The sequence below is a fragment of the Oreochromis aureus genome, linkage group 19 (genome assembly GCF_013358895.1).
Source record: "Oreochromis aureus strain Israel breed Guangdong linkage group 19, ZZ_aureus, whole genome shotgun sequence".
In the NCBI taxonomy this organism is placed as follows: Eukaryota; Metazoa; Chordata; class Actinopteri; order Cichliformes; family Cichlidae; genus Oreochromis; species Oreochromis aureus.
In genome coordinates this window covers 23144746-23163716 of record NC_052960.1, presented here as the reverse complement: position 1 = coordinate 23163716, position 18971 = coordinate 23144746, and the positions used below count along the sequence as shown (strand labels likewise).

At 40.5% G+C, this 18971-nt stretch overlaps 1 protein-coding gene across 3 annotated transcripts in view; it reads left to right on the top strand.

Moving 5' to 3' along the window:
- Positions 1-18971, top strand: part of loxl3b (lysyl oxidase-like 3b) — a 32319-nt gene that overhangs the window by 8377 nt on the left and 4971 nt on the right. Inside the window, exons 4-12 of one of the 3 annotated variants that reach the window (XM_039603311.1) lie at positions 995-1212; positions 5211-5276; positions 7848-7904; positions 9191-9398; positions 9478-9658; positions 14418-14572; positions 15292-15462; positions 17853-18012; positions 18268-18511. In XM_039603311.1, the coding sequence (XP_039459245.1) occupies positions 995-1212; positions 5211-5276; positions 7848-7904; positions 9191-9398; positions 9478-9658; positions 14418-14572; positions 15292-15462; positions 17853-18012; positions 18268-18511 (1460 nt within the window). The remainder of the gene's footprint in view (positions 1-994; positions 1213-5210; positions 5277-7847; positions 7905-9190; positions 9399-9477; positions 9659-14417; positions 14573-15291; positions 15463-17852; positions 18013-18267; positions 18512-18971) is intronic. The other 2 variants (XM_039603312.1, XM_031742062.2) reach the window with 2 other exon arrangements.

Genomic DNA, 18971 nt, shown 5'->3' with positions numbered 1-18971 from the left:
GTGCTGATTAGCTCTTTTTCTATAACATGTATCTAACCTGCTGAAAGCAAAAGCTTCTCCAAGTGTATACTCCTGAGGTGAAATTGTAATAAACTTAGCAGCTACAGTCAGTTATAGCAGGGCAAAACACTTAAAAGGTGATCCTGTAAATTCCTGGATATGATGCTTTCGTAGGCTTGAAGGTAAACTAGTTTAATTTGACCATTCATCTAGGTCTGTGTAGTTTTGCAGTTTTAAAAGCGTCTTGTACCAATTGCCAGTGAAACTCATCTGCATTTTGAAAAAAATGATGTCACCAGTTCATTTATGAATTTCTGTACTTGAGGACTTCTGCGTCTAACACCTTGGCTTACATTATGCAGAATACATGAATGTCAAGCTCAAAGTTAAACCATGCCCTCATTTAATAAATAAAGATGTGCAACTCAGAGCTTCTCAGGACACACACATAGGTGGGTTGCTGGCTGAGATTTTTTTCCAGTCGGTCTCTGTCTTTGATGTTGTTTGCATAACTGAATGGTCCCAGGTGAACAAGGTTATTCTGGTGACTCGTCTCCACAGACTGAATGAGCAGATGACACAGGAAGATTGCATTAAAAACAAAAAGCTTCATAAGAATAAGTGAGTGGATTTTCAAATACATGACCATCTTCCCTCTTTTTCTTTGTTGCTGTGAGTGAGGGTTGCTTAAATGTGGCATCCAGACTTTAATCTACGACCAGAGCCAGATTTTTCTTTTTCAAATAAACAGCAGCGGAAGTGAGTCAGTGCATCGCTGGCAATCGGAGTCACGTTTACCACTCGTGAGCTGTTAGTGAGAGCACGGGACCTAAAAATACTGTCCGGTACAGACATGACTCACTGTGTAGTCTGGTCCTCTCGTGCAGGACAAGTTTCATAAATAGTTTAGCTTTCATCCATATAATTTAGTTCCAAGAGCGACTTATGATCCTATATAAATAAATATATTTGTTATTTATTCCTGTTCTGCAAGGCACAAGTTGATGAGAACAAAGTAGAGGAGGTGCGACTCAGGCCAGTGGTTGGCGTGGCCAAAAAGAAGCTGCCCATCACGGAAGGTGTGGTGGAGGTGAAGTACAAAGATGGCTGGGCACAGATCTGCGATGCAGGCTGGACAGTCAAAAACACCCGCGTGGTCTGCGGCATGCTGGGGTTCCCTCATGAGAGGAAGGTCAACAAAAACTTCTACAAGTAAGTGAATCGCATCAGGTTATGAGGCTGTTCGTGTATATCAAATCAGCAGGAGAGGCCCCACACTACTTTAAAAGGGAAAGCATGTATCTCCAGTTTTTTTTTTTCTTTTGGTTCCTTTTGTAACCTTTATTTAACAAGAAAGGATCTCTTTTGAGAGTGAGAGAGTCTTAGGCCAAGATTTTAAACTAGCATGTTTTTAATAGTGGGAGAAACTCAAGATCCTGAGAAAAAAACAGCAAAAACATGAGCAAATCCCTCATTTATTGATGATAATCTTCAACTAATCTCGAGAAAGACATTTGTTTTGTTGCCAAGACTCAGATGAGACGATCACATGTCTGTATAGTAAATGTGAAGCTTGACCTAGACGCTTGTTTCAGTTATTCCCCCTTTGTTACTTTCATCTACTTTCGGTCTTTATGCTAAAGGCTGCTGGCAGTAGCTGTTTAAGACCAAGACAGAAGGTGGGAAATAATTGTTTGATTTTCTGCTGAATTTTTAAAATTTGCTTACTACCAAAGAAATGAACAGGCTCTATTTTGATGGTATTTTCATTTTAACAGAGAGAGGCAGAATATCAACCACAAATCCAGAAAAATTACATAAAAGTCATACATTTTCAGGTTATTGAGTGAAATAAGTATTTGATCCTCTACAAGCAGCCAAAATTCTTTCTCCCACAGATTGTCTTTGTGCCCATGTGGCACACAGATCTCAACTTGTCATGTGTATGAAGCACCTGTCCATCAGTTTCTTCCATTCCAACCTCTCCACCACCAAGAGAGGAGCCAGTGGTGTTCTCACAGTCACTGAGAACACCACTGGTAATACGCTATGCTGTAATGACTGAAATCTTGGCCTGACCACAAGGTCCACCTGCTCAAGAAGGCACATGTAGAGGCCTATCTTAAGCTTGCCAAAGAACATCTAAATGATTCAGAGAAGGCTTGGGAGAAAGTGCTGCTATCAGAAGAAACCAAAACTGAGCTCTTGGGCAACACCTCAGCCTTCTGTGTTTGGAGGAAGAAAAAAGCTGAGTATAACCCAAAGAACACCATCCTCACAGTCAAGCACGGAGGTGGAAACATGCGTTTGGGGTTGATTCTCTGCTACCGGTACAGGAAGACTTCAGTGCATTGAGGGATCAGTGGACAGGGTTATGTACTGTAATGTATTGGATGAGAACCTCCTTCCCTCAGCCAGAACCCTAAAGATAGGTAGTGGGTGGGTTTTCCAGCATGACAGTGACCCAAAAAGTATCACTAAGGCAACAAAGGGGTGGATAAAGAAGAACCACATTAAGGTCATAGAATGTGTCAAGACCTCAGTCCTACAGAAAATCTGTGGAGTCAAGAAACCTAAAGGATTTAGACAGTTTCTGTGAAAAGGAGTGGGACAAAATCCCTCATGAGATTACCCCACCATGTACTAAGTCATGTTTTGTTTGGGAATCAAATTCTTGTTTCAAATCATATTTAATGTGTTTTTTCTGGATTTTTGGTTGATATTCTGCCTCTCTCCATTAAAATGAAACTACCATAAAAATGAGAGATTGCTCATTTCTTTAAATGTGAACAACGTCACAAATTCAGCCGGGGATCAAGTAATTATTTCCCCCACTGTATGAATCTCAAACTCCCTAAAATAAAGCAAAGAAGTATACTTCTTAAAATATCAAACTCTTCCTTTAAATTGATAGGAAAGAGAAACCAGTTGCACAGCCTATAAAAATGGATTCAATTATAGCGGCCTTTCTTTTTCCAAGTTTATTTCTCAGTGGGAATCCGGCTGCTTGTAAACAACGGCTCTAACTTGCTCTTTCCCTCATTCACTTGGGATATTTGATGCAGCCTCTCTGACATTATTCCCACACTTTTAGTGTGTAAACCAAAGTGGCAACAGTTTGACCAAACCTCAAGCGAGATCTTAATCTGTGTACAGTAAAGAGCAGACATTATAGTGACTGCTGTTTACTGTGGCTGTGACAGGGAATGCGTGTAGACTTCCCCTGCCAACACTGCATGTGCTGTCTGCAGCACAGCTCGAGTGAGGAAAGCTTCAGCATTTTGTACGAGCGTCTGATTGTTCTCTTCTGGTTCTAATTTCTTCATTCAGAGGATGTTTTTGTTGTTCTTTAGATAGACTGGAAAGCTGAAAAACTTCTTGGGCTGTACTCAGTACTTTGCAAAGGAAGTTGAAGTGACTGTTAACTGTGTGCATGAATGGAAACCACAGTCCAATCTGTGTTGTCACAACAATTACCAGTTAAGATTTCACCTGGAGTGTTGATGTCTTATGATTGCAATAAAAAACAAAACCTATCTTATGATTTTTATGTTTTGCTTCCAAGGTCATATATCAAGCCAAATTTCAGGCCTTTCTTTTCCTCTTAAAACTATGTAGACTGGATGGAGCAGATCCTGCTGTGTTATATGAGAACAGCGATTCCCTCCAGAGTGACTGCAGACATTCCTGGCTGCACTCCATTCGAGGACGTTTTATTCGTCCCCTGCAGACGGTTCACAGTAGTACGAGGGGAAATGTGTGTTTTCTCTCAGACACGTGTGAAGGCTGAGGCTTTGGGGGGAGGTTTGGAGTCAGAGAAAGGGGGTCTTGGTAAGATCATGAACAGACTACCAGGACATGAAATGAGTCACAATGTGATATTTTATAGAACAAAGAGCTTTCAGTAGTCATACTTCACTACTTAGAAATACCTTGAGTTGTGTATTCATAAAGAATGTGGCAACAAAACTCAAGCGATAAGTGAGCGTTAGATTAGATCAGCAAAGTAAAACTCAGCCTCCGGTCCAAGCTAATAACAGCTGGTCCACCTCACATTAACTGTTAGCTTAGCTAATACCTTTCTACATTTCCAATTGGAAAATTTCAAACTCCTCCTTTCATGCTGATCTAATCAGTGCTACGTGTGATGTCACTGATACCTGATCTGTTTTGCTCAGGCAGTCTGCAAGCTATTCAAGTACCCAGCAGTCTTTATATGCTATGCAGAGCTTTGCAAACCAGTCTCTATATGTTGTAGCTGTGAACTGTCATTAAAAAAAACTGCTCTCCCCCCTTTGTGGGGAACTTTGCTGTGACTCCATTTCCTGTTTAAGCCACATTTTAAACTGATTAGTATTAGACCTGCCACATCAGTTGGCTATTTTGAGGCCCTGCATGCAAGGACATCTCCAAAGCCTCTGCACTGGTTGGTTCCCGGCCATGAGTGTGAAAGTGTGTGGAAGCCCCTGGGTCAAAATACAGGAGAATACCATCAAATATAAATAACTGCAATCACTAATAACTAATAAATTCCTTTCTCAGTAGTAATCCTTACTAAAATAGATACTGATTTATAGGGAGTAAAAAAAACCTAAAAAAACAAACATAAATTACATTATGCAATTCACAAACTCATTTTATTACTTATTGTAAAGCCTCTGCGTTACAGCAGCCACACAGCTGTGATGCATGCTCTGCCACATGTGCTGCACGTGGTGTTAAGTATTGCAAAAAGTGCAGTCAGCAACGCTCTGCTGGATAAATTATATACCCATTACCTCGAGCTTTTTTTCCTGCATTATCTTTTCGTACGATCACATGTAGAGTAACACATCTGTGACAGGCCAAGGCTGTTTTATCACTCACGCTTTCTATGAAATATAACTGCGCTATATTAGTCAATAACCAATACTGTGTCAATGACTTGCTTACTGAGGATGTCCATTGCACTGCTGAATTCTCAATGGTTAGACTTGCTTTCAGCTCTTATCACACATGTGCGTATTGTGTATGTATGTGTTTATTGGTGACTTACAGAATGCTAGAACTGTTACTCACCACTGTCTCTTCACTAGCTTAACTAAATGTGTGTACTGACCAAAGACAGCCTGTGTATGCGTTAGTGTGAATGTGTGCGGCCAGTTGAATTGTGTGCTTGGATGTCGTTTCTCTCCTGCATGTGATGGAATTTGGCTGTCTCACTGTTACAGACGTCTGAAAAAGCGAGCAGCTGAGAAGGTCTCCAGACCAAAGGTTAATGTTTCAGCCGGTGGAAGGTACACTGTCCTGGGAAAATCCACTGTCCATGTCTGTCTGCACTTTTGTTTACTGTAGTTTTGGTAGTGGGTTTCCAGTTGGAGTAGAAAATAACCACTCAGTGCCTGCTTTTTAGCTCGTTGTCCCTTCCCCTCGCTCTAATCTCATATTATTATGTTGTGTGGAGCATACAAAGGGGTTGTGGTACATTGTGCTAAAGTACTTTTCTTCCCATTTCTGTCTTTTAACATGACTGCTGACAGCACAGATTGAGAATGATACCTAAGTCAAACCATATTACTTAAATTTTATATATTATATATCATCAGCACAAACCCTTTCTTACTAAAATTCTTAGCATTTCACAGTATTAATAGCAAAACACATAATGAACCTTTTGATGATACAGATGTTGTCAATCTGTGCAGTGTCAGAGGCCTGTTTGTTTTAATGCATTAGTCCTTTTAATCTAATGCAACAGCTGGAAATCCCATTCTTTATTATGGCATGCTTTTTGGAGGAGGTCAGCAACTTTTCATCCTGGGTTCTTAAACTGAAGCAGTCGCAGACATTCGACTGCAGAGTTCATGTAACAGAAACTGACCTGCATCTGGTAGAATCTGCAAATAATTTACAGTGTTTGTTTTATCCTGTTCATCCTGTTTTATCCTGGTATGTGAGTATTAGGAAGTCGCACCACAGATGTTTTTGGATGTGTTACATGATACTTTTTGGTGTCCTGAGGTTAAACTTTTGCTCCTGAGGAAAATGAATTATTGCAGTGAATAGCTAAGCTTAACAGATAAATGTGGTGTGAAGGAATATACGTTAAATCAGCAGTCCCCAACCTTTTTTGCATCACGGACCGGTTTATGGCCGACAGTATTTTCACGGACCGGCCTTTAAGGTGTCGCGGATAAATACATCAAAATAAAACCAGTACCGGTACCAAAAAAGAAGATTTACTCATAACACACGGGAAAAGACCCAGGGAAACTGAGTTAATGATAAAAACGTTAAAAAAATAACATGAAAACTGATTAAAAACCCTTGAAACCATAAATTTCACACCCGAGCCTCAACTCTCGTGGCCCGGAACCAAACGACTCCGTGGCCTGGGGGTTGGGGACCGCTGCCTTAAATGACCATGCTGGGTTTTTTTTCTTCAAGTCAGCTAATCCCTCAAAACGATCAGAATAAATTAATTTTTCCTTTTCTGGTTTGTGGTTTTCAATACCAAAGCTTGACATTGATTTTTTTTCCAGTCATTCTGTTGTAGATTTTTTTCTGTGCTTGGGATTGTTGTCCCAGTGCATGACCCAGTTTTGGCCAACCTTTAACTATCAGACTTTATAATATGTTGGTATACAGACGATCTCATGAACCTAATGACTGCTCAGATCCTGTGGCTGCAAAAAAGTCCAAATCATTACGTCCACCACTGTGCTTGACAGTAGGTATGAGACGCTTGTGCTGATATGCTGTGGTTGGTTTTTGCCAAACATGGTGGTGTGCAGACATTTCCACTGTGGTCTGATCTGTCCAAAGGACTAGCAGCCTGCCCCAGCTTCTGCTTTCATAGAGACTTTTATACTCGCTGATTATCAGTTAATCAAGTACCTTTGATTAGCACCACCTGGAAGCTGCGTACTCTTAATTCACATTGAAGCAGTGAGGGTGTACTTATTAGTTTGGCAATAGAGCAACATTGAAATACTCTTTTTTTCTGGTTAAAACAATACATTTACAATTTGCAGATTCTATTTGATTCAATTCTTGACATTTGAAGTTTTTGGGATAAGTAAGAAACTCTTTAATTAAAAGAAAAATCCATCAACACAAAGCACAGATCACCCTTACCCATAGACCCTGTATGGACTGTCATGTGACCTTTAACCATTAGACCTGCAGGAAACTGACACATCTGCTTTTTGTTTGCAGTCCATCCACACATAAAGCAATGCCATACAATAAAAAAAACCCTTAAAGTTCACACTGACATAAAAGTACATCAATCACAGTAGCTTAGTTTGTACTAACCATGTGTCAGTGACCGTGTTAAACATGTGATACACTTTATGGCCCAAAGCATATGCGACATACCAACTGTTTAGCTATTTATACTGTTTCTGACCACCATTGTCACACCAACTGTATACAAAGGAAAGGAAAAATCTGAGTATGCTTTTGTCCATAAAGTGTATCTACTTAGGTCAATGCTAATTAAACCTGTCGGGTCTCTGCCCTAATGGCCCAACATTGTATGTTGTTGTGTTTTGTTTTCAGTCTATTTCAGTCGTTTTTATTGAAATTTTGTTGTAATTCATCTAAGAAGGATGTGCTTGGTTCAACTAGTCTGTGTGCTTTTTGTGCGTTTTTACTCTGTATTACCTCAGTAAAACACAGTGTTTTACAACTGTTTAACGACAGTTGCTTAGCAGCTATGTTGAATATGGCACATCCTTTCCTGAAGAGTGTATCTGTACTAACACACTATAATACATTACGCAGTCTTTGTTACAATGATTTTTCAGTTTGTCACATCACTTTCGTCACCAAACTGTGCACTCTAACCCGTCTTTACCTTGCAGGCAGACACCCAAAGCTAAAGCTATCACTAAGTCTAAACAGAGCAGCCCTGGCAAAAGGTAATCTGAGAATGAACAACGAAGTGGGGAAATTCAAGCTGTCTGCAAAGACCAACACACATGCTAATAAAGTCTGAATTTTCCCATCTTCAGAAATAGAAAAACTGTAAACCAGATTCATTCTCTCCAATATGACAACCTGTCCATGCATGTGAATACTTATAGAGAATGACTCTGACATACTGACATGAAAAAAAAAACATTAAGTAGAATCAACAAAATTTTGAATATTAAAATTGTCGTAGATGTGTGTGTACCATATATTTAATTGTGTTATGTTAAACGTCCAACGATTTTTTTTTTATTATAGAGAGCATTTTGGTGCTGAAAAACTGATGAAATGGCTCAAGCTTTTGTCACATAGAGTCAGGTAGTCTGTGTAGCGTAGCACAAAGACTCTAAAAAATAGCAGGCTCTGTTCTGTTCTGCTCTGAATCTATAATCGAGTGAATCAGTATAAAGATGCAAATGTAAAAACCATTTGCCGTTTTATAAAAGGTTACCTGACTTTTTTTCTCAGAGACCTTTGCCAAGATTTCATTTAAGTTTGTGCACATTTATGTGGTCTTTATTGCTATGCTAACCAACTACACCTATATATAAAAAAGTGATACACAGTAGTATTTTGCTAGCCCACCATTAGCTTTGGTGATTGCACACATTTCCATAAGCTTATGCAATGTGACAACATTTATTTCAATCCAGAGCCTAGCACTGACAACAGAAGAGCTGGACAACTTAAAGTCCTCTTCAGCACATGCCAGATATTGTCAGTGGTGGCTAGTTGAAATGCTGTGTCTACTTCATGAACATCTCTTTCACAATCTGGGCCTAATGAATCCTGGTGTTCATTCAGTATATTCAGTGACCTTGTTTCTTGGGTCATTAATGTTGCTGAACTTAGACTTAAACCTCCAATCTAATCTTAACTCCACTGCCACCGCTTGACTTGTTTTTGGCCCGTCATTGTAAATGGACTTTAAAGTCGTCCTCTTGTCAGCAAGACAGAGTAATTAATATTTTCCTAAATGTATCTTCTTTATGAACCTGGTTAATAATCATAATCTTCATTTGTGTGTTTAAAACAAACCACACCAACATTTTGAGATAAAAAAAAAAGCTTGTGTGCTATAATGTAGCTAGGATATTTAACAACTAGGATATTCCTTTCTTTAATGTTTTTCTTATTATTGCGTGTTTGTGTGTGTGTTTTAAATATATCATCATAATATATTTTTCAGTACTTCACTTACCACAGTCCCTGCCCGTGCTTCTGCTCCCTCCAGGTTGTATTTGGAACGTCAGAAGAACAACTTCCTTCTTCACTCTGTGGCATGTACGGGTACAGAGGTCCATCTGGCCGCCTGTCCGCTGGAATTCAACAAGCCAAACGCCACATCCTCCTGTGCAGGCGGCATGCCGGCCGTCATTAGCTGCACGCCGGGGCCGCTGTTCATGCAAAACAGCGGTTTGAAAAAGAAACTGAAAATTTCGGTAAAGTATTTTTTTGTGAAGTGATCATAAATATGTGCTGGCATAGTTGAATAACGTGATGTGTCTCTTTGTTCTTTAGACCAATGTGAGGCTGAAGGGAGGTGCCAAGGTAGGCGAGGGTCGGGTCGAGGTGCTGAAAGACAACGTGTGGGGGACTGTGTGCGACGACCGCTGGAATCTGCTGTCGGCCAGCGTTGTCTGCAGGGAGCTCGGCTTTGGCAGCGCCAAGGAGGCTCTCACCGGTGCCCGCATGGGTCAAGGTCAGGAATAATTAAAAAGTTGTACAATGGTGATCTTTGGCTCCTCCAATCTGCATGTCAGAGTATTCTTGGGTGGGATACTGAGACCCAAGATGCCCCTATGCATAGTAAAAACTGCCTGTTTGAATGTGTGTGTGACTGGGTGAATGAGGGTTGTAGTAAGAAAGTGCTTTAGAGGGTCAAATTTAATAGAAAAGTACAATATCAAAAGTTAACTGATCTGGTTCTACCCTATAGATATCTAACTCAACTGAAGAGGTTATTTATAGAGAAATGTTGGTACAGATTCAAAAAATTTATCTTATAAGACTTTGATCATTGAGTGGATTTTGTTTGGGGTTTTTTTTTGCATTAAATCTCTTAGAAGCCATCACCTGAGGCAGGATGTGTTTATAACTGTCTTCAGAGAGGACTTCAGTCACCAGCTGTCCATCTCTGGCCTTCTAATCTCTCAGGTCATCGCTTCAACCCAAAGAACTGATAATCTGCCTTTAACATTCCTACACGGATTCCTCATTTGAAGCTTTTTGAAAAAGTAAAGGAATGCTACACTTGTAGAAAGATAAAACTGAAGGAATGGCAGACATGAGAGACAGAGCTATAAATATATTATGCATTTTTGGATGAAGTCATTACAATAATGTGCCTTTCGTAGTGTGTTTTATCCATAAATTCTCCTACTGAGTGCCCCATTCATTAAATAGCGTTTTTTATGTGTGTGTGTGATTCCTAAGTGGTGGTCAGGCACTTTTAAAGCAGAAAAGTTTTTTTTTTCCAGCTGGGCTATGGATCATTTCATGTGACAACGAGGCAGTCAGTTTTATAAGGCCAGCATGTGTCTGAGCCACCTGGGCTCCACATGAGCAACAAGAATGACTTTTTCTGCCAAGGTGTAGAAGACATTGCATAGAGTCAAAGATGAGTGTACACTGAAGACATACAGAAATATAATCTATGAAAATATATGCATAGATTATGGTGAGTTGTGTTATTAAATAACGATTTTAATCATTTTTGTAGCTAAACTCTCTGGTCTGCATTTTGTCCATTTCCTTGGATTGTTGGAAAATATTAAAGTTGTTCAGATTTGGCTGAAAAGCTGATCTGCTTCCAAAAGCCTCACTGAAGGCTTAGAGCAGGCAGGTTGGGAATCCTGAATGAAGCAGTTTTTTGTGTATGTGTGTGAAGAAATGCATGTCCTTGTGAACAAATTGTGCCTTTGTTAGGTCGTTTAAGGCGCTGAATTTCGACGAATTTCCTTAAATCAATCCACACACACACAACAGCTGCACACAGATAATATCATTAGTTTCTTGCAACTTCAGAAAGAACGCACCCGTCATGTGTGGTGAATACATAATTAACAGATGAGACACACTCTCATAATTATCACGGCTCCTGCCAAATGGAATAAAAAGATGTAGATGAGTCCTGAAAGAGTGATGATTTCTGTGATAGTGAACCTTTTAATTTTAAACTTGTATATTCGAGCGCGTAATCACAAACAATAGAAATCACATGTATTACATTCCATTTGGGACTTTTTTAAAAATTGAATTTGTAAACCGCATGCACAGTGAAGGTGTGTGTGGTGTTTGGAGATCTCGCCAAAGGAGAAACAAGCAGTCTTTTTACAGGGCAGCTCTCAGAAATGCTGGGTGGGGATGTCTGCTGTAGTTTGTGTACATTATGATAGCTACCACAGAAGAAGCTGGCAGAGGAGGCTCGTCAGATAAGTTGTCTGTACCTGGGCTGTCTTCCAGAAAGCAGGTTTAGTCAAAACCTTGAATTCATTAACCCTGAGATGCGATAAACTCTGGATTTTCCATTGCAGACAGAAAAGCAACACAAACTCTGGGTTCATTTCTGAAATCTTGCTCTTCTCACTGGCTCGTGTTCTTTAGCATGCCTTGAGTTTGGTTTTCAGCTTTTAAGACACAGGGTGTCCTTTACATGATCAATGTGAAGACAAATTGATTTGTTTAAATAACTGTTTTTATCTGAACAACACTCTACCTTTAAAATATTACACGCAGCAGATGTTTTCTCAGTCTGCCTCTGTTGGAGGTGATGTTGGTAGCACCGGCTCTGGAAGTATTCACTTACCCATCCAAATCATTGAATTCAGATGTCCCAATCACTTTCATGGCCACAGGTGTGTAAAATCGAGCATGTAGGCATGCAGACTCCTTCTGCCAAATTTCTTTGCGACTAAATTTTCCACAGTCAGCTGTTGGCAGTATTATAACAAAGTGGAAGCGATTGGGAACAACAGCAACTCTGGTACGTAAAATCAGATGCTGAGGTGCATAGAGTGCAGAGATCACCAACTTTCTGCAGAGTCAAACACTACAGACCTCCAAACTTCATGTGGCATTCAGATTACCTTAAGAACAGAAGATGGAGAGCTTTATACAATGGGTTTCCATGGCTGCATCCAAGCCTTATATCAGCAAGTGGAATTCAAAGCGTCAGATGCAGTGGTGTAAAGCATGTTGCCACTGGATTCTAGAGCAGTGGAGACATGTTTCTGGAGTGACCAATCACGCTTCTCCATCTGGCAACTCGATGTACAAGTCTGTGTTTGGTGGTTACCAGGAGAACCATACTTGTCTGACTGCACTGTACCAAATATAAAGTTTGGTGGAGGGGGGATTATGGTGTGGGGTTGTTTTTCAGGAGTTGGGCTCATTCCCTTAGTTCCAGTGAAAGGAACGCTTAATGCTTCAGCATACCAAGACATTTTGGACACTTTCATGCTGCCAACTTTGTGGGAACAGTTTGGGGATTGCTCCTTCCTGCTCCAACATAACTGCACACCAGTGCGCAAAGCAAGGTCCATAAAGACAGGGATGAGAGAATTTGTGGAAGAACTTGACTGGCCTGCACAGAGTCCTGTTCTCAACCCAACAGAACACCTTTGGGATGAATTACAGCAGAGACTGCGAGCAAGCCCTTCTCATCCAGATCAGTGTCTGGCCTCACAAATGCACTTCTGAAAGAATGTTCAGAAATTCCCATAAACATACTCCTGAACCTTGTGGAAAGCCTCTCCAAAAGAGTCAAAGCTGTTATAGCTGCAAAGGGTGGGCCAACATCATATTTAACCCTATGGATTAAGAATGGAATGTCACTCAAGTTTGAGGCCTTTATAGGCAGACCCACACAGCCCTCAGCAGTGGCCTGCCCACTGTTGGGTCCTCGCAGAATTCCCTCTTAGCAAAAAGGCAAAATTGTGATGGGCCAAACACAGGCTGGCCTACCTGTGGTCTATATAGAGCAGGGGTGGGCACCGAGGGCCGGTGTCCCTGCAGGTTTTACATGTGTCCTTGAACCAACACAGCTGATTTAAATGGCTAAATTATCTCCTCAACATGTCCTGATGTTCTCCAGAGGCCTGGTAACGAACTAATCATGTGATTCAGGTGTGTTGACCCAAGGTGAGATCTAAAACCTGCAGGGACACCGGCCCTCGGGGCCTGGAATTGCCCACCCCTGATATAGAGGCTTCAAATGGCAAAACTGCTGTGGGATAAGCATGGGTTTACCCTGCTCACACAGCTCCACAGTTCACCCACGACTACAGAGTAAAGAAGAACTCTTTTCTCTCCCTTACTCTACCCCGTAGATTTCCAGTGTCTTGTACTTTGAGTCACTCCCTTCTGGCCATTAAAAAGACTACTGGTTTAGAGCACTACAGCATTGGCTGCACTTTTCAATTCCAGGAGCTACATTCATTTGTTATCCTGTCTCTACTTATATGTTAATCTACTAAACAGGTTATTAAATTGATCTATTAATTTATTAATATCTCTTATAAAAGCAGTCTTTTGGGAGTTAAAGCTATCCCATGTTAAAATATCTTTGAATATTTAATTTTCAGCACCTTCCAAATATATTTTATGCAGCTTCTTTCATTAAATTCATTCCGATCAGCTGCTGTGGATCCAGAGCAGGGTTACACTCGGACATTGTCAGTCATGCTTCCTGGAACAGACCTCCGCTGTGTGTTCAGACTCCTGTCAGACCACCACCTGGCTCAGCGAGTCCAACAAACATTCCTGAACATCACTGAAGTCGGAAACGAGTGCGGCCGAAGGAATTCCTTTCACAGAAATCACGCGTCACAATCACCTCATGGTGCGATGACTTGCAGAGACAGAGTGAGAGTTTAGAGAGTAAATATGCAGCAGGGTGATGCTGACGGATGTTAAAAAGTTAGCTCGGCATTTGTTTCAGTACTGCATACAGTTTGGAAGCCATGCAAAAAGAGACCTTTAATTCTGCATATTGTAGCATATCAAGTGTATTATAATAACCACCATAAAATCCAAAGACTACAATTTAAGTACTGCTAATTTGGGGTGCTTCTTCATCTTTATTGGCTGAGCCTCTGAAAACCAGATTGAGCCTTTGAAAGGTCCAAAAAGCATTTGTGATGTAACCCGGATTGTACTAAATCGGATTTAAGCTCCTAATTAACTGCCTTGGGGCTCAGTGATTGCTGCAGTTGTTGCTACATAAAGCTTAAAGATCTTGTACCAATTAAAACTTTTGTGAAACCCTCAAGTTTTGTCAAAAAATGTTTTCCCATAATTAATTACAACATCCATAACTGAAATCTATTATGTCAGAAGCTCTAAATGTATTGTGTATCCAAGCTCTTAAATACTGTAGGATGTGTCTCATCATTTTGCCTTTAAAGACTATCAAAAGTAACTTCAAAGTTGTCAGTGCATCTGTCTGTCTGCTTGTCCAGGAATGGGTCCGATCTACATGAATGAGGTGAAGTGCCTCGGGCAGGAGAGGTCCATCTGGGACTGCCCCGTTAAAAACATCACATCAGAGAACTGTCAGCACTCAGAGGACGCTGCTGTTCGCTGCAACGTACCTTACATGGGCCTCGAGACCTCGGTCAGACCTGAACTTTCTCACTACAACATTTCATTTAAAAGTTGTTAATTTGAGAAATTTTTCTTGTTTTATATGAATTCATAGCAAATAGACTTACTTTTCTAAACAGTCTGAGTTAAATATTGTCTTATTTCACACTGTCTATTTTAGTATCTTTTCTGGCCTTCAGTAGAAGCTGCTTTAGTCGTCTCTGTGCACAAAAATGTGAGATTTAGAGCTAACAGTAAGAACAATCTCACATCTGTTCTCAACCAATAATCCTTCTGTACTGTTGTCACAAAAAAGCTCATTGGCCAAATCCTCAGTTTGAGTTTCACATTTGTCTGCTTTGAATGAGTTTCATTGTTGAGTTGCTGAAAAAGCAAATCAAAATGTTTTTAAAAAAATCTAAAATCAGTTTGAAAAAGCTTTTTCTGACAGCAGTGACCTCTTCTGAAAACCGAGTATTTCTGGTTGTTACACTTCCCCTTGTGTAGATACACACAGACGGCGGGCTAAAACCTCCTGAAATTAGATACTATCATCAAAATAAACCTTCAGAAAATGTTAATTATCATCAGTAGTTAAACATGTATATATTTTTCATAAAGTAGCCTGTAATATTTTTGACATAATTAGAGGTTATTCACAAGAGAAACAGAGTTTTTTTTAAAACAAAACCCGTCTCTTTGTGCATCTACGCTTTGCTTTGTGGTTCCTAACCCCTTGGTCCCGCACAGATCCGAATCACAGGAGGACGAACCCGCTATGAGGGCCGTGTCGAGGTGCTGACCTCAGACCCTAATGGGACACAGAGCTGGGGTCTGATCTGTGGTGAAAACTGGAGCACCAAGGAGGCCATGGTGGCCTGTAGGCAACTGGGCTTGGGCTACGCTAACCAGGGCCTGCAAGTAGGTTATTAACACCACCAAGGACAACATTCTGCAACAGAGTAAACTGTTGTCTTTTTTGGTACATATATATCATATGGAAATATAATATACTGTCATGTACACCCAGCGGCCTTTCATTTTAGTTTGTTTTTAAGGCTTCAACGTTATTAAAAGTGAAGAAACTCCTTGTTTAGATGACTGTATTCAAGGCAACAGTGTAAAAGTTCAGTGACTCAAATATAGATAACCTAAGTCTGAGGAGTGTTCACGCCATGCCTCACATGAGCCTGGCATGTTTAAAACGTGGTCTGCAATGGTCGATTCTATGGCAGCAAATTTAGATTTGAAATCATACAATACACTCTTCTGTTGAAATACTGATCTATGGTTACTGTCATTTAAGTACTAGTCCATTATTTTTGTAATTGTATCACCAAAATCATCCTTTACTGCTTGAATCAATCAGGATAGATACATAGAAACATTCCTGTGTCTCCTCATGTGGTAGTTTTCCATTGCCTTGTTACCTTCTGATAAAACTCAGACCTCTAAGTTTTATCTGTGTAGGTCATGTTGCCTAAGAGGGTTTTATATTTTGGGAGTCTTTCCATTTTCTTCCGAGCACCAATACTCTGTCGCCTTAAAGCCAGTGGTGTAGTAAACTCCAGATGCCGGCATCCTCGAAAAAGTTCCAGCTGGTTTTCTGTTTCTGAGATGCTGGATCCAGCTTCTCTGGCAGTAGCTGCAGGTGCATGTTTACCGGCACGTAATCATGAAGCGCTCAGCTCATCACAGGCACACGCACCACAGAGTGCAATAAATGAAACGGCCACTGAGTGTGCAGCTTTTTTTTCTTTTGGTGCATAAATGCTCAAATATATAAAATTTTTAATGACTAACGTAGACTTAAATTGTTGCAGTATATGTTTTAAGAATATATTTGAGCATGCATTCATTAACATGTGACAGCATATTATAATTTACGTATGGGTAGATGTTTCTTTCTCTGTCTGGGGGAATAAAAAAACAACCCACTTCCGTGCAAGTGAAGCTTCTAATCTGACCCAAAACCGCTCGCCACCAAAGTGAAGTGGTGACCTCATGGGGAAACCATGTCGATGTTTTCCTCGCCTATAAAAGACTAACCAAACTGCTGCTTCAACAACACACTTTCTACTGCGGGAGGACTGGATATGAACACTGACAGGTTTAGCTTAGACAGTTCAGAGACAGGACAGGAAGTGTGTCCCCTCACTGATTCCCAGCAGGACAACTCTGCAGATCCGGATAGTGGGCGGCCGGAGCAGTTATGAGGGCCGGGTGGAGGTTCAGGTTGGGTCCAAGTGGGGCACAGTGTGCAGCACAGGCTGGACCACAAAGGAAGCCATGGTGGTTTGCAGGCAGCTAGGGCTCGGCTACTCCATGCATGCCATCACTGTAAGTAGGAATGAAGACTTAAATCACACCACGAGCAAAACATGCACAGAAGTAATGATAGCACAGACTGTGAAAAACAATAGCATGACAGACTCGCTGCTAGGATATTCAGGATTGCAGTAGAAGCACTATTAAGTTGAAGAAACATAGATTACAAGTATGTTGTGTTTTAGATTTCTTACTATAAACTATTGTCTTTTTTTCTGTAAAAACCGAGGAAAGCTCACAGGAATGCTGAAAACTGACCAAAAAAACCTCCAAACTGCTAAATTTAACTGGCAGCATTTAGAAAATTCTAAAAGCTAATGAAGCTTTTCGGACCCTCATATTTGTCACGGTGACCGATATAAAGTGAACATTTCAAACCTACAAAAAACTATTTGTAAGAAATATGTAGAAGTTCAAAATTGAACTTTGCAGAATCCAATTTTTGTAAACAATTTTGCATAAAATTTGTATTCTAGGTAGATCACCTACAGTTATTGGTGCAACAGAATTTGAATCCTAGTTCATTGCTGATATTTTGAAGCCAAGAAGAAAAGAAGAAAAATGTGCAGATGTGCTAACTCACTGGCTAAAGTATAAAAATGGCTAGAGTGGACAAGTAATGTGCACAATTACAAGGCTGTGCTATTGAATTTTCCACTACAGCTAATGAGGCAGTTTTCTACTTTGATCACTAGAGAGTGACTGTTGCATGTTATGTTAGGCTATTGTGGCGTGAGGTTGAGAAGCCTTGCAGAAAGACTATTGAGTCTCTTAGCATCTGAACAAAGTGGTCATAAAGTCAGCATTACACTGTGTCCTCATTCAGGAGCCAAAAATGAGTCATGAACATCTGTTTTTCAGAACGTAATAGTGCACTGAACTCTCTGCAGCAGTCTGTGAATGATTTTGTCCTGATCGATGCACCGTGTTTTTTTGTTTTTTTTGTCTTTGCACGTGTGCCTGTTTTGTTATATCTCCTTAAGGAAACCTGGTACTGGGACAGCAGCAATGTGACAGACATGGTGATGAGCGGTGTGAAGTGCACGGGAAATGAGATGGCTCTGAGTCAGTGCCAGTACCACAAAACTGTCAGCTGCCAGAGAGCGGCAGCAAAGTTTGCAGCTGGAGTAATCTGCTCAGAGAGTGAGTGACACGGAGACAAACAAAAGCTTTGCATCGTGGCTTGATTGTTCATATTTATGTAAATCTGCAGCAAGATTAAACTTCTGCTGACCTCATGAAACTCAGTAGCCTTAATGCAATCATCAAACTCCAGAGAAAAGAAAGAATAACACTTTAAAATTAAGAGAAAGACTTTGTTGTGCTTTAAAGACCACATGTATTACCACAAAAAGAATGAGGACTATACCGCAATCCTAACCCTCCTTCTCTATCCAGCGGCCTCTGACCTCGTCCTGAATGCCTCTCTGGTTGAGCAGACAGTTTATATCGAGGATCGCCCTCTGCACATGCTCTACTGCGCTGCAGAGGAGGACTGCCTGTCTAAATCAGCTGCGAAGGCCAACTGGCCGTACGGACACCGGCGCTTGCTCCGCTTCTCCTCTCAGATCCACAACATCGGCCGCGCTGACTTCAAGCCAAAAGCTGGACGGCACTCGTGGGTGTGGCACGCCTGTCACGGGTAAGAAAATCAAATAATAAAATCAAAATAAGTTTTTGGAAGTTTCATTTTTTTATTATAGCAAAACTTTCAGAAGGTCTCTGACTCTCAAAGTCTCAGTGGAAAGACAAAGGAAGAAACTTTTGTTTAGGTTCACTTTGTTAAGGTCTCATCCTAAAAGGGAGTTCTTCCTCCTCACATTCACCAATTTCTCACTCATAGGAGATCATGTGTTGTTGGGGTTTTCCCTGCTTAGTTTAATGTCTGGGATTAAAATCGAATTGCTTAAGTTGATCTGAATTTATTTGAAAAAAGAAAAGAAAAATATTTATAACATGTTAGGTGATCCACACATACTGGTAAATCAGTTTTGGGAGTATCTTCCTGTTCCCAAAATCGTGTTAAAAAAATTCACCATTGAAGCACAAAAGTAAGTATGGATAAAATGACCAAATGAATACAGGAGATAACTATGTTTATT